General features: G+C 50.1%; 2 protein-coding genes across 2 annotated transcripts; both read right to left on the bottom strand.

Moving 5' to 3' along the window:
• Positions 1 to 362: 362 nt before the first annotated feature.
• On the bottom strand, positions 363 to 3,431 carry LOC128814879 (sulfate transporter-like). Its single transcript, XM_053991175.1, has 2 exons — positions 2,757 to 3,431; positions 363 to 2,020 (listed from the first exon to the last, which is right to left on the bottom strand). The coding sequence occupies exons 1-2, from the start codon at positions 3,351 to 3,353 to the stop codon at positions 428 to 430; spliced, it is 2,190 nt and encodes a 729-aa protein (XP_053847150.1). The 5' UTR covers positions 3,354 to 3,431; the 3' UTR covers positions 363 to 427.
• A 5,788-nt stretch (positions 3,432 to 9,219) lies between these two features.
• Positions 9,220 to 22,656, bottom strand: SLC26A2 (solute carrier family 26 member 2). Its single transcript, XM_053991320.1, has 3 exons — positions 22,578 to 22,656; positions 16,917 to 17,555; positions 9,220 to 15,098 (listed from the first exon to the last, which is right to left on the bottom strand). Exons 2-3 carry the CDS (start codon positions 17,532 to 17,534, stop codon positions 13,602 to 13,604), a joined length of 2,115 nt encoding a protein of 704 aa, XP_053847295.1. The 5' UTR covers positions 17,535 to 17,555; positions 22,578 to 22,656; the 3' UTR covers positions 9,220 to 13,601.
• Between the last annotated feature and the right edge of the window lie 116 nt (positions 22,657 to 22,772).

The following is a 22,772-nucleotide window of genomic DNA, read 5'->3' as shown; positions in this document are numbered from 1 at the left end:
AAACCTGCCCACCCCTGCCCCATCCCGAGCTCAGCTCACCCAAAACCTGCCCACCCCTGCCCCATCCCGAGCTCAGCGCACCCAAAACCTGCCCACCCCCCTGCTCCATCCCGAGCTCAGCTCAGCCCACCCAAAACCTGCCCACCCCTGCCCCATCCCGAGCTCAGCGCACCCAAAACCTGCCCACCCCCCTGCCCCATCCCGAGCTCAGCCCACCCAAAACCTGCCCCCCCCTGCTCCATCCCGAGCTCAGCCCGCCCAATCCCTTCCCACCCCCTGCTCCATCCCGAGCTCAGCCCTTCCAATCCCTTCCCACCCTCTGCCCCTCGGGCAGAGCATCCCAGCCCCTCCCGCTCGCTCTGACGGCACAAACACCGAAGCTGCTCCCGAGCCCATCCCCGTTAGAAACCTCTCCTCGCACCCAGGGCTACAAAGACACCTGGAAGTTCTGTTCCTCGGGGTCCGGGAGAGCAGCCCGTTTGTCCTTGCTCTCCCCCCGGTGCCGGCGCTCAGCAAACTGCACGGCATCGTGGATGCTGTGGAAGGCCAGCTGGCCCCCAGCGCTGCCTGCCTGGCCAGCCCAGCCTCCCTCCCGGAGCCGCTGGCGGATGGAGGGGTTGCAGTTGGCCAGGAGCACCTGGACACCGACCTCCTTATAGTCGTGGTGTGTCTCCTTGAGCACAGAGAGACCCGCGGTGTCGATGAACTGCATGGCCCCGCAGTCCAGGATCAGGGTGTGCATATCTGCCGAGGGGGGGCGGGCATCTCCTCGAGGCTTCTCAGCCCTTCTCCCGGCCTGCTTCAGGCAGCCAAACCCGGTGGCCCAGCAGCTCCTGCTGCTGCCTGGCTCTGGGTTTGCCTGGGCCACCAGCTGGGGGTGGCTGGCAGCCAGCAGGACGGGGTTGACCCCGGTTTTCTGGTACAGCACAGCCTTGAAATAATCCTTGTTGGCGTAGTAGAGGGAGCACTCGAAGCGGAAGATTTTGACGTTGGCGATGCTGCTGAGCTGTTTGTAGGCGGCCTGGTCCTCGTAGATCTCCCTGTTGCTGACCTTGCCCAGGAGCGTGGCCCGGGGTCTCTGCGTGCGGAAGATGATGCAGAGCAGGGCGAAGCAAACGCCCACCAGGAGCCCGATCTCCGTGGTGACCAGCGTGGAGCACAGCATGGTTGTCCACCACACCACCGTGTCCAGCTTGCTGAGCTGCCACATCCTGGGCGTGTCACGGAACTTCCTGAGGCCGCCCCGCAGGTTGACGATGGTGACCACCCCCAGGATGGAGGTCTGCAGCGAGTAGAAGAGCGGGGAGATCCACAGCAGCACCAGCAGCAGCACCAGGGAGGTGACCAGCCCAGACACCTGGGTCTGGCTCCCCGTGGACTCCTTCAGCAGGGTCTTGGTCAGGGCGGCAGAGCTGGCAAAGCAGTAGAAGAAGGAAGGGATGAGGTTGCACATGCCAATGGCGATCATCTCCTGGTTGGCGCTGACGGCGTAGCCGTGCTTTTTGCCAAAGATTTCTGCCAGGGACACGGTCATGGCAAAGCCAATGACAGCGATGGGCAGAGCATCCAGGGCCAGGCTGGGAAACAGGCTGATGTCTGGGACGGTGGGTTTCCTGAAGCCCGTGGGGATGTCCCCGCACACAGCAGCCTTGTAGCGCTGCTCAAAGTCAAAGTAGTGGGAGACGACCGTGGCTACGATGACCACCAGCAGCTCGATGGGGAACGGGGCCTTCATCCTCTCCTTGTAGCGCTCGTTGAGCTCCTTGACGGGCACTATGATGGCCAAAGCCACCAGGCTGGTGAGCAGGTCGCAGATGTTGGTGTTGTGGATGTGCCTGAAAAGGTCCACCCAGGTGAGGATGAAGGAGCCCACCCCCTCGTGACGGGGGATTTTCAGGCCCAGCAGATATTTCATCTGGGAGGTGATGATGGTGAGGCTGGAGCCAGTCACGAAGCCACCCAGCAGGGGCTCTGACAGGTAGACAGCCACGAAGCCCATCTGTAAAACCCCCAGCAGGATCTGAAAGGCAAAGCAGCCACAGCTTTAGAACGGGTGAGAAGGGCTGGAAGGGGTGGCTGGCAATTTATGTCCCTTTGCTGCCACTTTAGCAGCTCTGGCTACTCTGTCTGGGGACGTGCTGAGCATTCCGTGGGAGGAATTTGTCTTCAGGAGTTCATCTGGGGTATGGAAAAGTAGAGACACCTACCTTCAACACTTCTCTGTGGCTGGGGATGCCACACAGAAAATCCTACGAGGTCCCTGCTGCTGCCTCCTCACGAGCAGCCCCATCAGAGCAGCTCTGGGTCTCCCTCACTCGGGATGCTCTGAATTTTGGCTGTCCCAGTGGAAAAGCCTGGAACTGCTCAGTGACAGCTCGGCCTAGGCAGTGGGGACACTGCCAGGGAGCACGGCAGGGCCCTTGAGGGTGGTCCTTGCCAGCCCCAAACCTGCTCTGAGCTGCCCAGCTGCAGGACTGAGGTGGTGGGAAGGTGGTTGGTTCACAGATCCTTCTCGTCTCTTGCTGTGTCTGATCCTGAGGATGTTTCAGACACATCCAAGGACCTGGTTGTCCCACGGAGGAAAACAACCCCCATTCAGCTGTGTTTGCACGTTTAAAATCACTGCATTCACAAATATTCAAGGGTGTCAGGGTCTAGAAACGTTTCTCAGGACTCTCAAGTCTGACCCAACCCTTAGAGATCTCAAACTCAGAGAAATTCCCAGGAGGAAACAGCAGCAGAGGGAACACTTGTACCTGGTAAAGGCCCACCAGAAAGCTCAAGGAAAGGGCCACGGTGATGGCGTAGCAGCTCCTGTCACAGGGCTCTGTCCCGTTCCTGGGGGAGCTGGAGTTGTCCCCGAGGGCAGCACTGCTGTCCCCGTAGCCTGCCAGCTGCAGGTGGCGCGTCACCGACTGCCCCACCATGAGGCACAGCACCCCGAAGGAGCCCACGCTGGCGTGGCGCGACGTGGCCGTGGCCGCGTAGATGATGTTGCAGAAGAAGTTGGTGTAGATGCCGTAGATGGGGTCCTGGTTGGCCAGCAGGGAGTAGGAGATGGACTGAGGGATGGCCACCACGCCCACCAGGAGCCCCGAGACCACGTCCCCGAGCAGCTGCGTGCGGGGGCTGTACCGGGGCAGCCACACCAGCACCGGGAGCAGGCGGCGCAGCGACGCGCCCGGGCTGCACCTGCAGGCACCTCTGGCTTTCTCCAGGATGAGCTCCCTGGTGCTGGAGGCCGTGGGCTCGTGTTCCTCCAGGCTGATAAACGTGGCAGGAGCCTCGTGCGGCCGCGGGGAGCCCAGGGTGGCTTTGCTGGGTGCTGGCTCCTGGCTGGACGTGTCCTCCATGGGCGCAGGGGGAGCTAAGGCAGGAGAGCAGGTAGGCAGGAGGGGCTGCAGGCACGAGCACAGGGGGCTTTGCTTAGCTCCAGGGCTCGTGGCATGGGCAGAGAAATAAATAAGTAAATGAAAAACAAACAAACAAACAAACGGGAATTAACTCAGACAAATCCACCAAAAGCGTTTTCCCAAGGTTGATTCGTTTGTTGTCACTTCTGGAGCTGATTAACCACAACCCCCAAATCAGGGGCAGAGATACAGAGCCCCCCATGCTCCTTCCCCATTTCTCTTGGTTTGAAACAGGAACTTCACTAAATTTCAGTGAAATTTCACTGAATTTCAGTCAAACTGAAACTCCTTCTGCCGAGACACCGCTACTTAGGCAAAAAACTTCTTTTGGAAATATTAAGATATTCCAAAGGATACTTTAGGAATCAAGATGTGGGTAAGGGAGATAATTTGCAAATTAATTTTTCCTTCAACATGACATAGTTTTAAATTGCATTAGTGGCTTGCATCAAACAGGAGCTCCCATCTGCCATCCTGCTTTTTTGGGCTGGTTACATAACAGAGGCACCTTCCAGAGCTATTCCAAGTTTTTCAGTCAAAATGCAGCTGCACCAAAACATCCTCTTGTGACAACTGAACAACAGACAGAGAGAAAAACACTCCTGAAGGGGAGACCCACAGTGGTTGTGGTTTGGAGCTGAACTGGGATGAGGAGAAATCCCATTCCCCTGCCCTGCACACATCACCAGATCTTACCTCTGGCTGCAAACTGGGTGTTTCCTCAGCACCTGGAGCTTCTCCCCTGGGGACAGAGCTGTCTCCACCTGGCAGCACCCCTGGGCAGAGGAAAACCTGGCCCAGGTGCCACTTCCCCTGGGATCTGAGCTCCTGAGCCAAGCCATGTCTCTTTTATCTCTGTCCAGGCACTGGAAACGGTGCAGCCACCAAGCAGAGCTGTGTTTGGAAAACAAACACCATTCTCAGAGAGTATTTTGGCTGACAACTTGTTCTGGACACGAAGAATGATTGAGAGGGCTTAGAGAAGTGCTCCTGCCAGATAAGAGGATTGCTTGGATCTGGAGAAGTGTTTGCTAAACAAGGGGAACGATGGAAAGAAACCTCCCTGCTCTGCCCCTCTCTGAACTGAGCGAGCTCAGGCCCTGCTGGGCTTCTCTGCTCAGGTTTTCATCTATTCTGGACAAGCTTTTGTGCCAAAAACCAAGAAGCAAAGCTCGTTGCAGAATGACTTTCCTTTCCTGGTAGTTTTTCCTCCACAGGGGCTGTGTAAAGCAGAGAGCAGAGCTGTGGTGACACGGGTTATTTCAGGGAGGCAGCAGAACTTTGGATGTGTCCAGTCTGCACAATTCCCATTTTGCAGAGCCTTTTAGCACACGTAACAAGGGGCCTCGCTGTGCTGAAACACAGCTGGGAAAAGACCAGGGCTGTATTATTTGGTAGGTAAAGGTGAGCAATTGCACCAGCAGGCAGGAAAAAAAGGATTGTTCATCACCCTGAGTGGAAAGAGCAGCCTCATAAATACCAGCTGGAACTGCTCTGCCCTTGCCACCTGTGCCACCAACCTCCACCAGACCTCTCAGCACACACTCCCCTTGTTCTGCCCCCTTCTTTTCCACCTCTTTTCCACTGACCCAGTCCAGATTCTGCTGGATGTGCCATGCCCCGTGCAGCTGGATAAATTCCTGCCACACAGGCACCTTGGAGAGAGGGCTGAGAGCTGGGCTGGGGATGGAGAGGTGGAATTCCACAGGGTTTGGATGCAGATGCTGGGGAGACACCCTGAGGGAAGAGAAGGGGAAAACCAGCATCCTGAGCTACATTTATCTCATCAGGGGAAGTCTGGATCTCAGTAATGAGGAGTAAATAAATAAGGAACATCCGTGTTCTCTGGCAGCAGGAGAAAATGAGAGCACGTGGTAGGGAGGCAGCTGCTCAATCTTTTTATCTATTTATATCAATTCTTTTTTTTTCCTCTGCCATTCCTCCACAGCTCATGTATTTTCAGGTGCAACATTGAGAGTTCCCCTTTCCCTTCCCCTGCTCTCAGTAACAGACTCCATCTTTCCTTTCAGAAACTTTGTAATTGTTCCCAGTCACAGCTCATTTTGTGCCTTGGCCTGGATGATGTGGTCTCTACTCACTCATTTTCTTTTTCCATCTTCTTCCCCAGCAAATGACCCAAATTTCCATTTTCTCTATGAATCCTTCAGCTTGAAATTCACTGAAGTGATGAGTCAGCCATTGAAGAGCTGGCCAGGCTGCACTTTCAAGCCTGAGTGTTCCCTGGGCTGAAACACAGCTGAGCACAATCCATCTTTGGGTTTGATCTCATTTAGGCAGATCCAGCTCTGGATCTCTGCCCTGTCCACCACAAAAATGGGGTGAAGCACTTTTTCCACCTGAGGCAGGATTTAGGTTACCTTCAGCCTGCTGCTGCTATTCCTTCCCAATTCCATCTTCATTTCTATATTCTGGAGCTCTTTTATTTGTTGAGATTTCCTTTATGCCCTGATAGATCTTGGGAAGCCCTGACAGAGCCCTGCTCTTCCCCCTCTCCAAGGCTTCTGCCTCCAAGCCTTCCCTGCCATCTTCCCCTAGAACTTTTTTCTCCCCTTTCTTGTGTTCAAATTCCCAGTTGCTTTTGTATACTCTATTAATAAATATCTATTTAAGTATATTCCATACTTTACTTTAAAATATTCCACACTTTTTGCAGTTCTCAAGCTCCTTGTCCCCGCTGGTTCTCTGTGCTGGAAATTCCAGCTGTGGGCACTGAGGAGAGGCCACTCCGTGTCCTCCATCCCAGCAGAGGGAGAACACCCTTGGTGACACTGTGGACATCTCTGGAATTCCTTTTTCTGCATGAGGTGAGGCAAGGCCAGGAGACACAAAAGCTTCACATTCGCTGTGGGAAAAGCATCACAAAAAAAACCAAAAAAACAAAAAAAAAAAAAAAAAAAAAAAAAAACCAAAAAAAAAAGCCAATAAATCCTCCAGGTGACCTTGAGGCACCCAAGGCTGTGCTGCCTTCCCCATGCAAGGTCAGCACAGCTGAGTTTGTTTCCAAAAGCATCTTCAAGGCTTGTTCTTTATTGCCACTATAAACTCACTCCATGCTCAGCTCCATCCTGGCCAAGGCTGCACAGATGGGTTTGGACAATGCAGGTGGAGACAGGACCCTGCCTGCACTGACACGGCCCCCTCTGCTTCCCAGAGCATGAAATCCAAAGTTTTTATCCCTGGCATGGTGTGTGAGCAATTTAACACCCATCTAAGCCACAGCCACTGCAGCCAGGTGAGAAACAGAGCAGTGCCAACAAGCTCCAGGCACAAGGAGATGCAGGAGTGGCATTTGCTGCTTTCCAGCCTAAAGTTAGCAAAAACCATGGAATTTCCTGTACCTGTGATGGTTATCTAGGCATTCTGCAACAGGCAAATGCAGCAAATTGAATTTTGTGCTGCTGTGTCGATGCATCCCTTTGGTTTTACAGGACAAGTTGGCACCTCGTGTTTTCCTCAGAACAGATTTCACTGCACTGCACAAAGAGGCTTGGTTTGCTTCAAGGTTTGTAAATACATTTGTGATTGTATTTGTGAGAGGCCCATGACCTGAGAGGTCTGGGACATGGCTGCACCCACTGCTCCCCATGACTCAGATCACAATTTTTATTAAAAAAGAAAAAAAGGAAGTGAGCCAGGTAAAGGTGCCAGGTTAAGAGAGATGCTTTTCCTTACCTTCAGATGGGGGGTCTGACAGTATTTTTGGATGGCTGCTGGTTCAACTTCACTTCAAATGTATTTATTGCAAAACACAAAACACCATCTTTTTAAAGGGGAAAACAAGGAAAAGGAGACAAGCCCAGAAGATGGCAAAATGCACCAGAAGCACCCGAGGACAAAAAAAGCTGAACAGAACCTCTGCAGTTGTTTCTTGGAAAGGGATTATTTCCATTTCTGCAAGAGATAACACATCCCAGGAAACAGAGCAGCTTTTGCAGCCCCCTGCTCCCTGGCAGGGCAGTTTAACGTTCAGGGGCCCCAGCAGGGCAAAGATAACACAAATTTGGGGAGGCCAAAAGTGTCCCTGCTCCTGGGGGGCTGAGGGACCAGGAGAACTACAAATAAACAACAATCAAGAGAATTTTCACTCCTGGAAGATGGGAAAAAAAAAAAAAAAAACAGAGCCAAGCACATCAGCTATAGAGGTTTTGGGGAGCACTCTGTCTTTATACAACAAGGAGGAAAAGAATTCCTGACCAGCTTCTGCTGCCCCTGTGTTCTTCCCTGCATGACACATTCCCAGTGCTCCTGGCCCTTTTCCACATTATCCAGCTGATCACTGAAAAGGCTGTAATGGCTCTGCAAACAGATTAAACTGATTCCACAGCAGTACAGTGGAGTGAAAACGTGGAGACACATTTCTGTTTGCTACTGAACTGGCACCCAGCCCAGGCTGGTTGGCATCCTTAGAGGGGTGAGGACCTGGCACAGGCTGCCCAGAGAAGCTGCCCCATCCCTGGAAGGGTCCAAAGCCAGGATGGACAGGGCTTGGAGCAACCTGGGATAGTGGAAGGTGTTTGGAATGAGATCCTCTTCCAACCCAGTGAAGGATTTTCTCCTAATACCTAATCTGATCTCCTGCCATGTGACAAGACTGGATCTTCCATCAGATTTGAATCAGGAGAAGCTTTTCCCCACCACTCAAACTGTCACAGGGTGTGGTGGCAGTCAACAGCTTTGGGAAAAGGGGTGAGGAAGCTTCTTCCCGAGGAAGTGCTGCAGAAGCTGTAACAAAGATCTCAGAGGTTTGTGTGGGAGGGCTCTGAAGGGGCTGGAGCCCTGGGACACCTTTCCCACACAGCCCCCAGAGCCAGGAGATGGGGCTGGGGGTCCCACCGAGCACAGGATGGCCAGGATGAGTTCATGCCAGGTTAGGCAGAGCCTAAAGCAGCCCAGGTGCACGTGCTGCTGGCTGAGCCTGGCTGCCTCAGCTGTGAGCCAGCTCTGCTGCAGGCAAGGCTCTCTCTCTGCTTTTCAGGAGGAGGCTCCTGCAGGCATTCCCATCACCCAGCGCTCCTTCTACGCTGCTGGCACCAACACACAAAGTGCAGCCTGTGCACAGAGGTCCCCTGAGGTAAAAGGCATCCTCAGGTAAAAGCTGAGCCCTGCTGGGCCAGGAAAGTCTTTTCCACGAGTCAAGGACACCTCTGCAGACAGAATGTCACAGGAACTGCCCAGAACTGCCCTCACAGCTGCTCGCAGGTTTGTTCTGCCTCGTCCTGGCCATGACCTGAGCAAGGCACAGAACCTGGGACAGAATCACAGAATCAAAGGGAAGGGACCCACAAGGACCATCAAAGTCCAGCCCCTGGCCCTGCACAGCCCCAAAATCCCACCCTGGCATCCCTGGAGCTCTGTCCAAACCCCCCTGGAGCTCTGGCAGCCTCAGGGCTGTGCCCATTCCCTGGGGAGCCTGGGCAGTGCCAGCACCCTCAGGGGGAAGAACCTTTCCCAAAATGCAACTTAAACCTCCCTGGCACAGCTTGCTTTATCTCAAGGAACACTGAAATACACGGCAGCAATTTTGCAAGGCTGAGTGTGTAACACCAGGTGCTGTAACTACACCTATTGTAAAGTACAAGCAGCACCAAACCTGGCCATTTCCACACTTCAGGAATTCAGCCCAGGCCCACAGGAGGGTGCTGCTCCCCGGCACATGGCACATCACTGTCCCCACATGCTGATTTTGGTTATAAATGCCACCACAAACCCCATCCTGGCTGCACAAAGCCAGCTGGGGCAGAGCACGGTGGAAGTGCCATCAGTCAGTGACAACAAAAAAACCCCATAAATGTCATCTTTTAATTGTGCTGAAGAAACCCCAGTGATTTTACCAGATTTGACAGAAAATTCTCATGCTAACAAATCTCCAGTGACAAAAAGGCACGTGAACAGTTAAAAACAACAATGGGTACAGCTCAGACAGGACAGGGCAAGGAGAGAGAGCCACCACCAGGCAGGGGATGGACACAGAACTGAGGGCAGGACGCGGGGCAAAATCAAATTTTCCCTACAAACCTGTGGTTGGTGAGCCCAGCACTGAGGCAGGGGCTGGTGGTAGCACCTCTGTCCCCACCCTGGGCACTCACTTCACTGTTCAGGAGCTTTGGCTTTATCAAAAGATCATGAAAACTGAGCAGCAGGTCACATGGAAGAGCAGCACACACAGCTGCTTCTGTTTACAGTCAATATTCAGAGCCTTGCAGCAAAACACAGGAAGAAAAACAGCAGGAGGGTGGAGGCTGGTCCTGCAGTGCCTGACAGGACATCAGCATCCCTGAATCCCAGCTTGGCAGTGTCACCATGAGACCCAAAATGAGCTCCCCGTGCCCACTGCAGTGCCAGCCCCTGGTTTGTGAAGTGGACTGAAAATGGTTTTTGTGTCAGAGCACTCAGACAAGTGAAACGTTTGGAGGGAAAAGCAGAGCCTGGCATTCAGCAGGAGAGTGCTAAAGAGATTTCCATACAGCTGAGACTGAGTTCATTTCCATAATGCTCTGTTGTTGTCATTAATGAACGTGCTAATGATCTCTTAATTCTTCATTTAGACTGATAATTGCTGATTGGGACACTTGGGAATAGAGCTGAACTGATTTATACCAGCTTCCAGTCTGGCCTGGCGTTCTCAAGGTTGCACCTGGGAGGAACATCCCTGCTCCAGACGATGGATAACCCAAACCCAACGGTTCTGAGGGGCCCCCTTCCCAAATTCACAGCTCCAGGGGATGGGGGAAGGCACAGGAAGCTGCGAGTGTGGCAGATTTCCCCTTGCAGAACCTGGCACGTGCCCACCACTGCTCACTTCAAACAGCAGAAGGCAGGAGAGCCCTTTCCAGGGCAGGACAGCAATATCACAAAAGCATAAATGCAGAGATCCAGCTGCTGCATCCATCACACAGCAGCAAAATATAGAAATATATGGATTCCATTATAAAACAAATGCTTTAGAGGAGACGTTTCCAATCAGTGATCCCAAATTCCTAAAGATAAAATTGGATTGCTTCAAAGGGTCCATGAGCAAAGTCAAGCAAAATGTGCTGCTTGCCAGGAGGCTCAAATCAGATTCATGTCAGTGCTAAAAAACAATTCCAGGCTTAAGAGGAGCAGGGCTGAAACCCTCTGTTCTGAGAAATTCCAGCTATAATAAGCTTTAATCTGCAGTTAATTCCCAACAACTCCCTATTGCTCTGAACTCTCTGGCAAATGGCATTTATTTCAGTTCCCTTTTAGCCAGGGCAGTGTGCATTAGTTGATACTTATTAATTTTAAATAAGAGCATTAAAAGTTTTGGGGTTTTTTGGCTGCTTTTGCTGTTGCATTTTAATAGTTTCTTGTGTTTTGCTGGAAATGGAATTTGGAGGCTGCACAAACAGCACTGAGGCCAAATGCAACATGCTCCAGGTAATGTTCAGCACATCTTTTAGATATAATCTAATTTAATTACCTGAAAAATAATTTTATTACTGTTTTATTGTGCTTTTATGTAAATAAATACCCAGGAGCCACAAATACACATCCCACTAGCTGTGGGAAGTGGGTCCTTTTTGGAGTCAACACTGCTTTCCTCCCTTCCTGGCACAGGTAGGAATGGATTTGCAAAACCATCTTTCAATAAATAAAGGTTTGGAGTTTGGCTACACGAACCTGTGCACGGTCACAGGTGAAAAAATCTCCACCTGGGCAGCATGGAAAGAACATGGGAGAGAGGGGAAGAGGAAAGAATCACCCAGAGCAGTTTTTATTTGACTTTTGTCCCACTGCTGGTTGACCTGCCCTGATCTTCCTCCTCTCCTGAGTCCTGCCCATGCTTCAGAGGAAAGGGGTGAGAACAAGGAGCTGCAGGAAGGCAGGAATATTTGCAAAAACCAATAAAACATTTGCAACCACCACCTGCTGTCCTTTTTCATCAGCACTTTCAGTGCTTCTAGCCTGCTCTGCCCTCTGGCAAAACAGGAGTTAAAAAAATCAGCATTTCAAAGCTGCAAGGAGGTTTTTGTTCAAAGTTCCAGAGATTCTTTCTGATCATGTGAACAAACTCTGCTGCAAAGGGACTCCCCCAGGCCCTGGCACTGCCACCCCTGTGGGGACAAACCTGCCCACCCAGGGGCTCTGCACACAAACCAGCTCTGGTTAAAAACTGAAATACAGCCTCAAAATGTAACCCTGCTCTTACACAGCCCAGCCCAATCCTCCCTGGCAATGCCAAGCCAGTGATCACAGCTCACCAAGCTGCACAAAGGATCCTCAGCCCAGAATAAAAATGCTCCTGCAGGAGGCTACGGCAGCAAAGGAAAAATCCAGCAGAATTTGGGATTCATCTCCTTCATAAAGAGGCCCCGGGGCTGAGGCAGAACATCTGTGGGGTTTGAACACAGCAGACTTTTCCCAGTGACACACAGAGGATTCTTTCCTCACCAGTGCCAGGTCTGGGACGTGCAATGGGTGGGTATCAGTGAGGGTCTCCTTTTCCAAGCTGTCCTGAGGGTCTCCTTTTCCCTCACCTCCCCCAGCACTTCTATGCTGCTCTGGTGTCCTCAAAAATGCAGTAAATTCAGTTAACACAAAAAGGACTCCTCTTCCTGCTGCCTCATCCTTCTCTGAAGCTCCCAGAGTGAAGTGATCCATGGCATTCAGCTTTCACAGAAAGAAGAGAATAGTTACTGGTACTTGCTCAGAAAAAAAAAAAATAACAACCCAGCAAAACAGTTTAAACTCAAAATCTCTTTCTATTTAGAAAACATTTCACAATTCATTTTGGATTTTACACCTTTTTTTTACTTCTGACTCATTATTTTTGAATTATTAAGGATGAGAATATTGTCTGTTCACAGCACCTTTCCCTTTTAAAAGCTGTGAAGCACCTGAAATTCAGATTGTAAACTCCTCTGGGAGGAAAGCACCCTCTTCCAGGGATGTGTGCTGTGTATAGCTGGTATTCAGGAAAAGCTGGTAATCTCTCAATTCTGCCTTCACAATTGTATTCTACTGCTGTGAGGAAAGCAGTAAAAAATCCTATCCTTGTATTTTAGCATGAAGAACAGGCACTCTTCACTTCCACAGAATTTAAAATCAAAGTAAAAAGCTCTATTTATACTGACCTGGTTTAAAAAAAAAAGTTCAGGAAAGAATTTTCCTGGCTCCTTTTCCAATGGTCTGTGCATAAAGTCCAGGACAGAGCAAAGGGTTTATAGCCAATAAATCCTGCATTCCTGCACAAAGTCTGTGTGACGTGGACACATTTGGGCAGATGCTGGATAATCTATTTGTCCCTTTTCACTTTGGTGCCTGTGATTCTCTGTACCTGGCATAAAAACTGCCTAGGAGAGACTTTTTTTGGTTAAAATTAAAGAGCTAGATATTTTCTATATCCGATGTTCACAAGTCTAAAGAGCTCCTAAATATTAGGAAAACAATTGACTGACCATAGGAATGAATCAGACTTCTAAGGAGTCATCTATGAAAAAAAAAAAATCATTAAAATCAAGCTGGAGAGGCAGGATTTCCATGGGCACAGGCAGCTAAAGGCCTGTGGAGAAACGAGATAACCGTGTCCTTGTGGCCTGGCTGAGTTAGGAGGCAGTGCCAAAACCTCTGGAGGTGAGAGGTGCTTGGTTAGAAGATATCCATTAAGATATTTTCCTAATAGATTTGATTTCTCTATCTGAGATTCAGGGAGGTTGCAAATTCAAGCACTGCCCAGTAAAGGCCAGAGCAAACAGTCCCTGGCAGCTGTCCCTTGGCAAACACAAGGGTGTGGTGATGGAAAGCAATGCCAGAATGAGGGATGAGAAATTAGTTGCCTCATTCTTCAGCTGGACAGGATGTCCAGACTACTCCAAAATCCCACCCCATCCTCAAGGACAGGGTGGCAAAAAAAAGACTTGATCACAGCTTAAAAGAGTGGAACTGAGAAAGCTCCAGAGAGGAGACATGAGATGAACAACCCTATGCAAACTTAAGATCTGCAGACTGGCCACAATCAAGTGAAGATCTGCCTTCATTCAGCACCTCCCACGGAATCACTACCCCTGGGGCAGGTAAATGCAGAGAGATTGCCCAGTACCAGTGTGCTGGCTCCACCCTGCCCTGCTACCTGAGCACACACACATCAATTCCACAGACACACAGACACGTTTGCCCAGCCTCTGTTCCAATCTCTCTCTTTCCAAGCTAGCGCTTCGAAGCGCCGTGCCCCTGCGTGCCCAGGGCAAAGTCCACGGCCTGGTGCACGCTGTGGAAGAGCAGGTGGTCCTCCCCCTCCTTGAAGAACTCCCCTCGGAGCAGGGAGCTCCTGACGGAAGGGTTGCACTGGGCCAGCAGCACGTGGACATCGATGTCCCCGTAGTCCTTGCAGACCTCCTTGAGCGTGCGGATCCCGGCCGTGTCCAGGAACTGCACAGCGCAGCAGTCGATCACTATGGTGTGAAACCCCACAGGTTCTGACCCCAAATCCACGGGGACGCTGCTCTGCCTGTCCCCAGACCCTGCCTCCTTCTCCTTGAGCATTCTTCTCTCCGCTTTCTTCTTGGCTGCCTTCACCCACACGGGGTTGACCCCAGTTTGCTTGTAGAGGGTGGATTTGAAGCACTCCTTGTTGATGTAGTAGATGGGGGCCTCAAAGCGGAACACCACAACCCCAGGCTTGGTCTGCAGGTTCTTGTAGGCAGAGAGGGACTCGTAGGTCTCCGACTCGGCCACCCAGCCCAGCAGCGGCGCCTCCGGCCGCTGCGTGCGGAAGATGACGCAGAGCATGGAGAAGCAAACCCCCACCAGGAGCCCGATCTCGGTGCTGATGAGCGCCGTGGCCGCCATGGTGACCCCCCAGATCACCGTGTCCACCCTGCTCAGGTGCCACATCTTGGGCAGGTCCCTGAACTTGCGCAGGGCTCCACGGAGGTTGACGATGGTTATGACGGCGAGGACGCATTTCTGCAGGGAGTAAAACAGAGGTGCGATGACGAGGAGGACGAGGAGGATCACCAAACTGGTCACCATGCCGGACATCTGGGTCCTACAGCCCGTGGACTCCTTGACCAGGGTCTTGGCGAGAGCTGCGCTGGTTGTGAAGCAGTGGAAGAAGGAGGGAATGATGTTGCAGAAGCCAATGGCGTACATCTCCTGGTTGGCCCTCACAGAGTATCCGTGCTTCTTGGCAAACATCTCCGAGAGGGACACGGTGATGGCAAAGCCAATGATGGCAACGGGGATGGCATCCAACGCCACGTTGGGAATCAGGGTCCAGACCGGAGGGCGCGGCGGCAGAAACCCAGTGGGGATGTGCCCAGAAATGCTGGAGCCATAAGTCTCCCTCAGCTTCCCAAAGTGAGATGCCAGCGTGGCTGCCACAACCACAAAGAGCTCCACCGGAACCGGAGCCTTGAGCTTGGATTTGAAGCGCTCGTTCAGCTCTTTGGCTGGGATGAGCACCAGGAAGCACAAGAAGCTGGTGATGAGGTCACAGACGTTGGTCCTGTGGATGTTCCTGAAGATGTTTATCCAGGTGGTGATGAGGGAGCCGACGCCGCCGCTCCGAGGAAGGTCCAGGCCCAGCAGGTACTTGACTTGCGAGGTCAGGACAGTGATGGAGGCCCCTGTGACAAATCCACTCAGCAGCGAATCCGAGAGGTACACGGAGACAAAGCCCACTTGGAAGAAACCCATGGCCACCTGGAAGGAACCAAGGACACAAATCCCACAGATTTTGTCAGCTGGGATAAAAACACCCAACATCGCGCACGGCCCTGGAGGATGAGGCGCGGTCTGAGCAGGGAGAAAAGTCTCCAGTATTCAAACCAGGCTTTTTGGGGGTCTTCATCCCCTGAACAAACGTTTATTGTTTGCTCTGCTAATTACCCTGGTGGGGAAAAAAGAAAAAAAAAGAAAACCTAGGGGGAAAAAAAATACAAAGCCCACATTTGAAATACTGTCTGCATTTGCCATTTCGCTTTCAGTTCCTCTAAATTCTGTGAACTTTGCAAGGATCTAAAACTTTCCTGCTGGCCTTTGGCTGCCTTGCACTGGAGTTCAGAGCCTGCAATAAAAGCACAGCTTGTGGGGTGACAACTGTCCTTTGCACTGCAGAAAGTTTGATGCCTCTGACTCAGGAAGTCTGTGAGCTACAAACTCCTCTGCTGCAGTTCATAAAAATAGAGATAAGTGGGAACTCCATAAGAATCTCAATTACTGAAGATAAGGCAGGTTTGCAACCTGGGCTGGCTGAAATCAGCTCACAGCTCTCAAAAAGGCTCCCTTATAGCCTTGATAATTAATTCAAGGTTGTTCTAAGTGTAAAACGTTAATAAAAATTAGCTTACCTAGTTAGTATTAACTGGTGTGAGAAGATTTTCTTTTTAAGATTTGATTGTAAAGTTTCTGATACAAAGAGTATGTGATTTTGGTTGAAAAAAATAATAATTGAGGGTTTTGGCCTGTAGAGAATATGCCTAATATTCAGAGGGACTGAAGATAAACTGATCTAATTTCTTCAGATAAAGAAATTTAATTGTATTTCTACTTGCAAAGACTATTAAGTGCAATTCACAACTCCAAAACTGCACCCATCCCACAGGGATGAAAGATGAAACCCAAAATCCAGTGGTGGCTGGGAGGCCCAGAATATTTCTGAAATAACTCAAGAGGAAACTTGCAGTACAAAAAGTTACAGGCTGTGTCCAAAACCTGTGTTTTAAAGTATCACAAACATGCTTTGTTCCCCTCCTATATATTTTGATGGGCTGTCACCCTGGACAAATGAGAACAAATGAATGTGAACTCACAAACTCAAATACCACAGCTCTGCAGTACAGCTAAAAATAATCCCATTCTGGTTAATGTATAAGACTCTAAAAACAAGGATACCTGCTTTAATTTAGGCAAGCAGCGAGTTCTAGAAAATAAGCAGAGGTAGTTTACGCATTTTCTTCTAGTTATATTCTATATAATATTCTATATAACAGAATGTATCATATTCTAATATATAATATTCTAATATGCTTCTATAGAATATTCTAATATATTAGAAGAAAATATGTAAACTACCTAAAACTAGAAAAGTTTGACAGACGTGTACAATAACCCTTACCAACCAATGAACTGAGTTTCACTGGATTACTAACCAATTACAGTAGCTTCTAATACCATATAAAAATGAAGTCTCCATCATATAAAATTTCATATTCTGCACAAAACCCCAGATGTCTGGTCTTGTTTACATCTCTAAAACGAGCTCTTGTGTCCCACCTACCTATCACTGTGCCCATGAATACGTTTCCCACTTCTGTGCATTATTTTGATCAGGTGCAATTCCCTTGTAAAACCAGCTTTGCAAAAGCGTGAAGCGCTTTTTTTTCCGCAGCGTGGCTGTAAAAGAGCCGCTTCTTAGGCAACAAACCTTTACAGGCAGGCGAAATCAGTGCATTAAAAAAATAAAATAACCCCAAAAAAGAACCCACGAGAGACGCAGAGCAGCTGCAGCTCTGCCCTCACCTGGTACACCCCGGAGATGAAGGTGATGGTGGCGGCCACGGCCATGGCGTAGCAGCCCCTGTCACAGAGCGGCTCTGTCCCGTTGCCAGTGGCATTCCCGAGCCCTCCCGGGCCTGGCAGGGCGCTGGGCACAGCTGGCTCCAGCTCGTAGCCAGCTCTCTCCACCTCCCTGTCCACCACCTGCCCCAGCATCAGGCAAACCACGCCGAAGATGCTGACGGAGATGTGGCGGGAGGTGCCGAAGATGCAGTAAATGATGCAGGAGAAAAAGGAGGTGTAAAGGCCATAAATGGGCTCCAGCCCTGCCAAGAGAGAGTAGGCAATGGACTGTGGGACCAGCAGGACCCCCACGATCACACCAGACATCACATCCCCCAGGAGATACTCCCTGAGTTTGTATTTAGGAAGCCACTGTAAGATGGGGAAAAACCCCAAAACGCAGTCTTTAATTCTGGCTGGGGTGCAGCTGCAGGTTTCCTTTGCTTGCTTAAGCAGCAGAGCCTTCATGTTCCTCTTCTTCTCTTGGGGTTCCAGGAACATTGTGTGATGGAAACTGCACTTGGCATCATCTCCTTCTGGCCCTTCCATCACTGCATGGATATGGTTGGCCTCTGTCATCGCTGCTATCGCCAGGATTCACTGAAAACACAAAGGAAAACCATTAAATTAAAAATGAATGTACCATGTGAGACTTGAACACAGCATTTATGAAAAGCAAGGGCTGAAACTCCCAGTTCAGCACAAAGAAAGCAATTTCCAACCAACTGGGGACCTCTCAGCTCGCTTAGGAACGGAGAAAATGAGATTTTCTCAAGGGAGCCTCCCCACTGTATCCCTGTGAGGCAAGGAATGACCTTTCCCAGGAGGGAAGCTGATATCCTGTGGAATACACTGCTGCAGGCAGGGTTGGGAAATGGACAGGAATGCAGCAGCACTGCCTTTCTGGGAGGCTTCCTTGAGAAAATCTCTGCCTGCAGCCTGTTCCACCTTGCAAAGCCAGACAGAGAGGTTATTGTAGTGCCACAGCCACTCCAGTTCAGCTGCTGAAAATTAACTGCAAGTGGGACATTTCCAGCAAAGCACAGCTCGGTTGGTTGTTTTCTTTTGGTTTTTTTTTTTTTTTTGTTTTGTTTTTTGTTTGTTTTTTAATGCAGTGATTTTGCCTGCCAAATACTGTAAAGGTTTGTTACCTAAGAAGTGGCTTTTTTACAGCCAATGACACGCTGAAAAAATAAGCACTTCACACTTCTGCAAAACTGGTTTTACAAGGAAATTGCACCTGTTCAAAATAACGTACAGAAGTGGAAAACATATTCATGGGCACAGTGATAGGTAGGTGGGACACTTCTGCTGGAACTGGTGCTCTAGACCAAGCTGCCCACAGACTGTAAAACAGGGTAATTATATCAATAATTTAATACTGGGAACATATTGCCTGACTAGGAAAGAGCAAGATCTTGAGGAGACAAACCCTAATGAAACTTGAGCATACCAAGGGACTGCCAGCACTTCCACAGCTCTCCCACCTGCAGAAAACATCCAGAATTCTCCAGGGAACTCCTTAAGCCCCAACACCTGGTACCACCAGCACAGTGAGGCCATTTCACTGGGGTGAGAGCCCTGAGAAGTGTCACTGCCAGGCTTCCCTTCCTGGCACTGCAGTCCCAGAGTGGCAATGACAACATGGATTTGATGTGCTGCTCATGTCCCCTCCGTGCAGTGCAAACATCAGCCAGACTACTGTCCATGGAACGTTCACTGCTGAATTAATTGCCCAATTAATTGTCCCGAATTAATTGCACCAGTTAATAAATTGCTACTGGAACTGGCAGTGCTAAGGATGCCACTTGAGTCTGCCTCAGAAGGTGTTCAGTTAATCACCATTTCACAAGTAGCTACAGCATCCCAGAACTGTGGAGCCATTCCGGTTGGAAAATCCCTCTGAGCTCACCCAGTCCAACCACTCCCAGCAGTGCCAAGGCCTCCACTAACCCATGTCCCCAAGTGCCACATCTGCAAGTCTAAAATCCCTGCAGGGATGGGGACTCCAGCACTTCCCTGGGCAGCTGTGCCAGGGCTGGACAGCCCTATTGTACAGAAATATTTCCTAATTAATTACAAAAAATATTTCCTGATTAAAATACTCCGTGCTACCATCCCTGCACTTCTCCCTCCCATATCTTTGGGATATGGGAGGGAGAAGTGAGAGGAGTGACTTTGTGTGGTGCCTACTGCCTCAGGACAGCCTGAGCAGAAGGAACCCACAAGAGCAGAACCAACTACAGAACTTAATATTTAGAATGGCTTCTTCAGAGACTTCTAAAACCTATTAGAAAGTAATTCCACCCAGCTAATCCAACCGTGGTGTCCTTGTCCCTGGAGCTGCAGACATATCTAAAGCCAACACATGGCAGATGCTGGCAGAAAATACCAGGGAGGAGTTTCTGTTTCATCTCCTGCTCCGTGCTGGGACTCCCAAAGGTGCTTCCATTCAGCACAGACCCAGACACGGAGCATCTCTATGGTGGTGAGCTCCTGCACCCTCCCAAATAACCAAACCCTGCCCCTCTTTGCTGGCTGTCCCTGAACTGGTACTGAAAGGAGGGTTTCAAACACAGACCCCCAACCATGGCACCAGCAGGGATGGATTTTCTGTGTGACAGGGGCTGTATTATCCCAGGATCAGTGAGGCTGGAAAAGCCCTCCCAGCCCACTGAGTCCAAGCTGTGCTCAATGCCCACCCTGTCCCCAGAGCAGAGCACGGAGTGCCACATGAAGAATCAGGATCTTTAAATGAAGAACCTGCACTGCAGGAAGGGATGTGCTCAAGATGATACAGTGATCACACCTGGAGGAGACCCCCACCCCTACCTGGCAGGTTTCCAATCTCACCCACCTGTACAGGACTGCAAATTGTGCTCAGGGATGATTTACAGCCCTCACAACCCCTCTAAATACACAGTGAGAATCAAGGGAGGATTACAAAGCTTGTGTCAGGTCTACTTTGCAAAAGTACGTTTTGGAGCTGTATTTGCTCAAGAAGTTTTATTTGTTTTACCAGCACAGAGTTACAAATCACAAAGGTGGCTTCTCACCCACCCAAAGCTCAGCAAATCAACACTGTAAAAGCTGAGGGGGAAAAAAAATCAAGTCAGATTACTTTTTATGTGTAGCAACGAGTTTGTTTTCTGAGATTTTAGTAAAGATTTCAGTAGTGAAAATTCTTTTGATTCCTTCTGTCCCTCCTCCAGGATTTGCAGGCAGCTCACTCAAACCTGGGAATTTTCTTAAATGTGCCAAGACAAGCCCCAGACAGCTCAGTTTGGTGCTGCTCTAAAACATCTGCATGGGAGGGGGTGCCTGGGTTTCAGCCGTGTCCAGACAGTAGGGAAATGTTCTAAGTAAAACCTTTTTGGCTCCACAACTCTGAGCACATACTGGCTCTTTGTGCTGACTTGCATGACAGCTTTCTCTCCATGCCATGAAAGGGACCTTTCAGCACACAGTCCCTGCCCCTTGCCATGTCAGGACAGCAGGAAATGACACGATTTCCAACACTCATTTCACCCTTTTCTCCCTCAAAGTGCTGCCCTGTATTAATTTTGTAACTGTTAGCTCAGGCTTGTCTAACAGAACTGGATTTTATTCTTACACATTAAAAAAAAAAAAACTGAGAAAACATCTTTGGTTCATGGTTTGGACACTGAAGGACATTTAACTTGAAAAAGGAGCTGCTGTGGTTTTTATTCTGAAAGCTGCTATTTACACACAAGCTAGAATTCACTTTTATCACTCCTTTTGGCCATTCAGGGGGTGTCTCGTTGCCACAAACTTTGCTTAAGATAAAAAAACTACAAGAAAGAACTGAGGAAATTTCCAGTATCTGTTATCAACTAACTGCCATAAAATGAAGATACAGGGAGGTCCTGCAGTCTCTAAAAATCATCAGACCTCCAGACTATTTCTGGAGCCCATCTGGGCCCTTCTTTCTGATCCCATGATGTGGCAGCATCTGCCTGGCTTCTGTTTTTGGGGGAGCACTACCTGCAGCCCAGGGCTGGCTTGGACTTCATTGTCTGCAGCACATCAGAGTCACCTTGAGAGTAAGAGAAAAATGGATTGTGACACTCACTCACCTGCTGAAATAACTACTGCAAGGTGAAACTTCACATGTGAGCATTTCAGAGTAGAAACTGAATCAAAAGTATTCTTTCTACAACGTCCATCTCAGTTTTCCTTATTTTTCTACATTTAAATTACCACTGTATGTGATCACCCTCCACCCTCATGTACCCCTTGCTAGACAGGAGAATTTACATGCACTAAAAACTAAAATCCATAACCTAAAAAGACATGAACAATTTCTGGAGAATTGTAAAGGAGAAGCAGGTGAATCAGAAATCCAAATTGAACCAGACCTGGGCCCTTAGAAAATGTCTCCCCTAAGAATATAACAGGAAAGCATATCACAGCATTTTGACAACTAAATCTTTGACCTTTCTCTTGTTGGACAACGACCTTTTTCAAATAAAGTCTTTACTGTTGTGGAGCAACAAGGAAATTCAATATTACCATGATAACACCCAGATAAGCACTGGAACAACACTGCCTGCACCTTGGAATTTGACAGAATCCTTCATTTCCTCCAGCAAAACAGTCAAGCCACAAACATTTATTTCCACAAAGGACTGAAAATAGCATGAATAATGAAAACCACGTTTAAGGAACACATGTGGAAACTGAGCTGCTTCACTTCTGGCACATGAACCAGCAGCCATCCACTTATGTGGGAAAACCTGCAAAGCCAGACAATAAAACCTCGCTTTTGTGAAATATGGGATCTGCTCCTACTCCAAATACGGGATCTCCTCACTTCTCCCGAGCAGCAGCAGTCTCCTGCATTTTTGGGGAAGGTCCCATGGAATCGGCTCCCTGCTGGCAGCCAGATATTCCAGGGAAGTTGTGTCACCTCCCAAGGGCAGCGGAGCGTGTTGGCTGCTCTGCCCTGCCCCAAGCAGATCCCTCCAGCAGCCTCCATCCCACCCGGATTTCTCAGGGAGAGTTTGCCAAGGCTTTCAGCAAGTTATTCCTGTGCTAGGGCCCTTCTGTTAGAAGGGGAAGGTGGAACGCTGAGCAGCTGCGTTGGGCACTGAGGATGGGCTGAGGAAGAGCTGCACAAAGGGATTTCCTCAGGCAGCAGCTGCCAGCTCAGCCCAGGACATCCCACACTGCCCGGGCTGCATCCACAGGGCTGGGAGAGACCGTCCGATCCCAATGGAAACCCACCGGGACTGCGCTGGATAATGCAGTTGCGTTGGCTGTTGCGTTTGAATTAGTAACATTTAATAAAATTAATAAAAGCCTGCAAGAAGAGCCCCAGACGCTGCGCACCCACTGAAACTGCGGGGTCCGCTGAGCGCTTTGGAAGCCAAGCCAACACTTCGGGTCCTGGCAGAGCGGAAGGGAAGTGAGAGAGAGCAACAACTCAGCTTCTAACGCCACATTCACTCTCACGGGGTCCCACTGCCTTCCTACCCAGCTTCCTTATGGCTTCCATGTGGACTTTCCTCTCCTCCTGCTCGTCCCGGGGCTGCGAGCGGCAGCCCAGGAGGGTCCCGCTGTCCCCCAGCGCCCTGCCCGCCCCCTTCCCTCGGTACTCACCGCCCGCGGCTCCCCGGGGACCTGGGGCGGCTGGGACCGACGGACGGACAGAGTTACGGACAGACAGACAGACAGACAGCCCGTCCGTCAGCACCGCCCCGCTGCGGGCAGGGAGGGCCGGGCAGAGCCGCGCCCCTTCCACGCCCGGCCCGGGGCGCTTCCCAAGGGATTCCACGTGTGCGGAGTTCGGGGAAA

Source organism: Vidua macroura, chromosome 15 (assembly GCF_024509145.1).
Source record: "Vidua macroura isolate BioBank_ID:100142 chromosome 15, ASM2450914v1, whole genome shotgun sequence".
Taxonomy (NCBI): Eukaryota; Metazoa; Chordata; class Aves; order Passeriformes; family Viduidae; genus Vidua; species Vidua macroura.
Note: the sequence above shows the minus strand (reverse complement) of the source record. Positions and strands in the feature narration are given on the sequence as shown.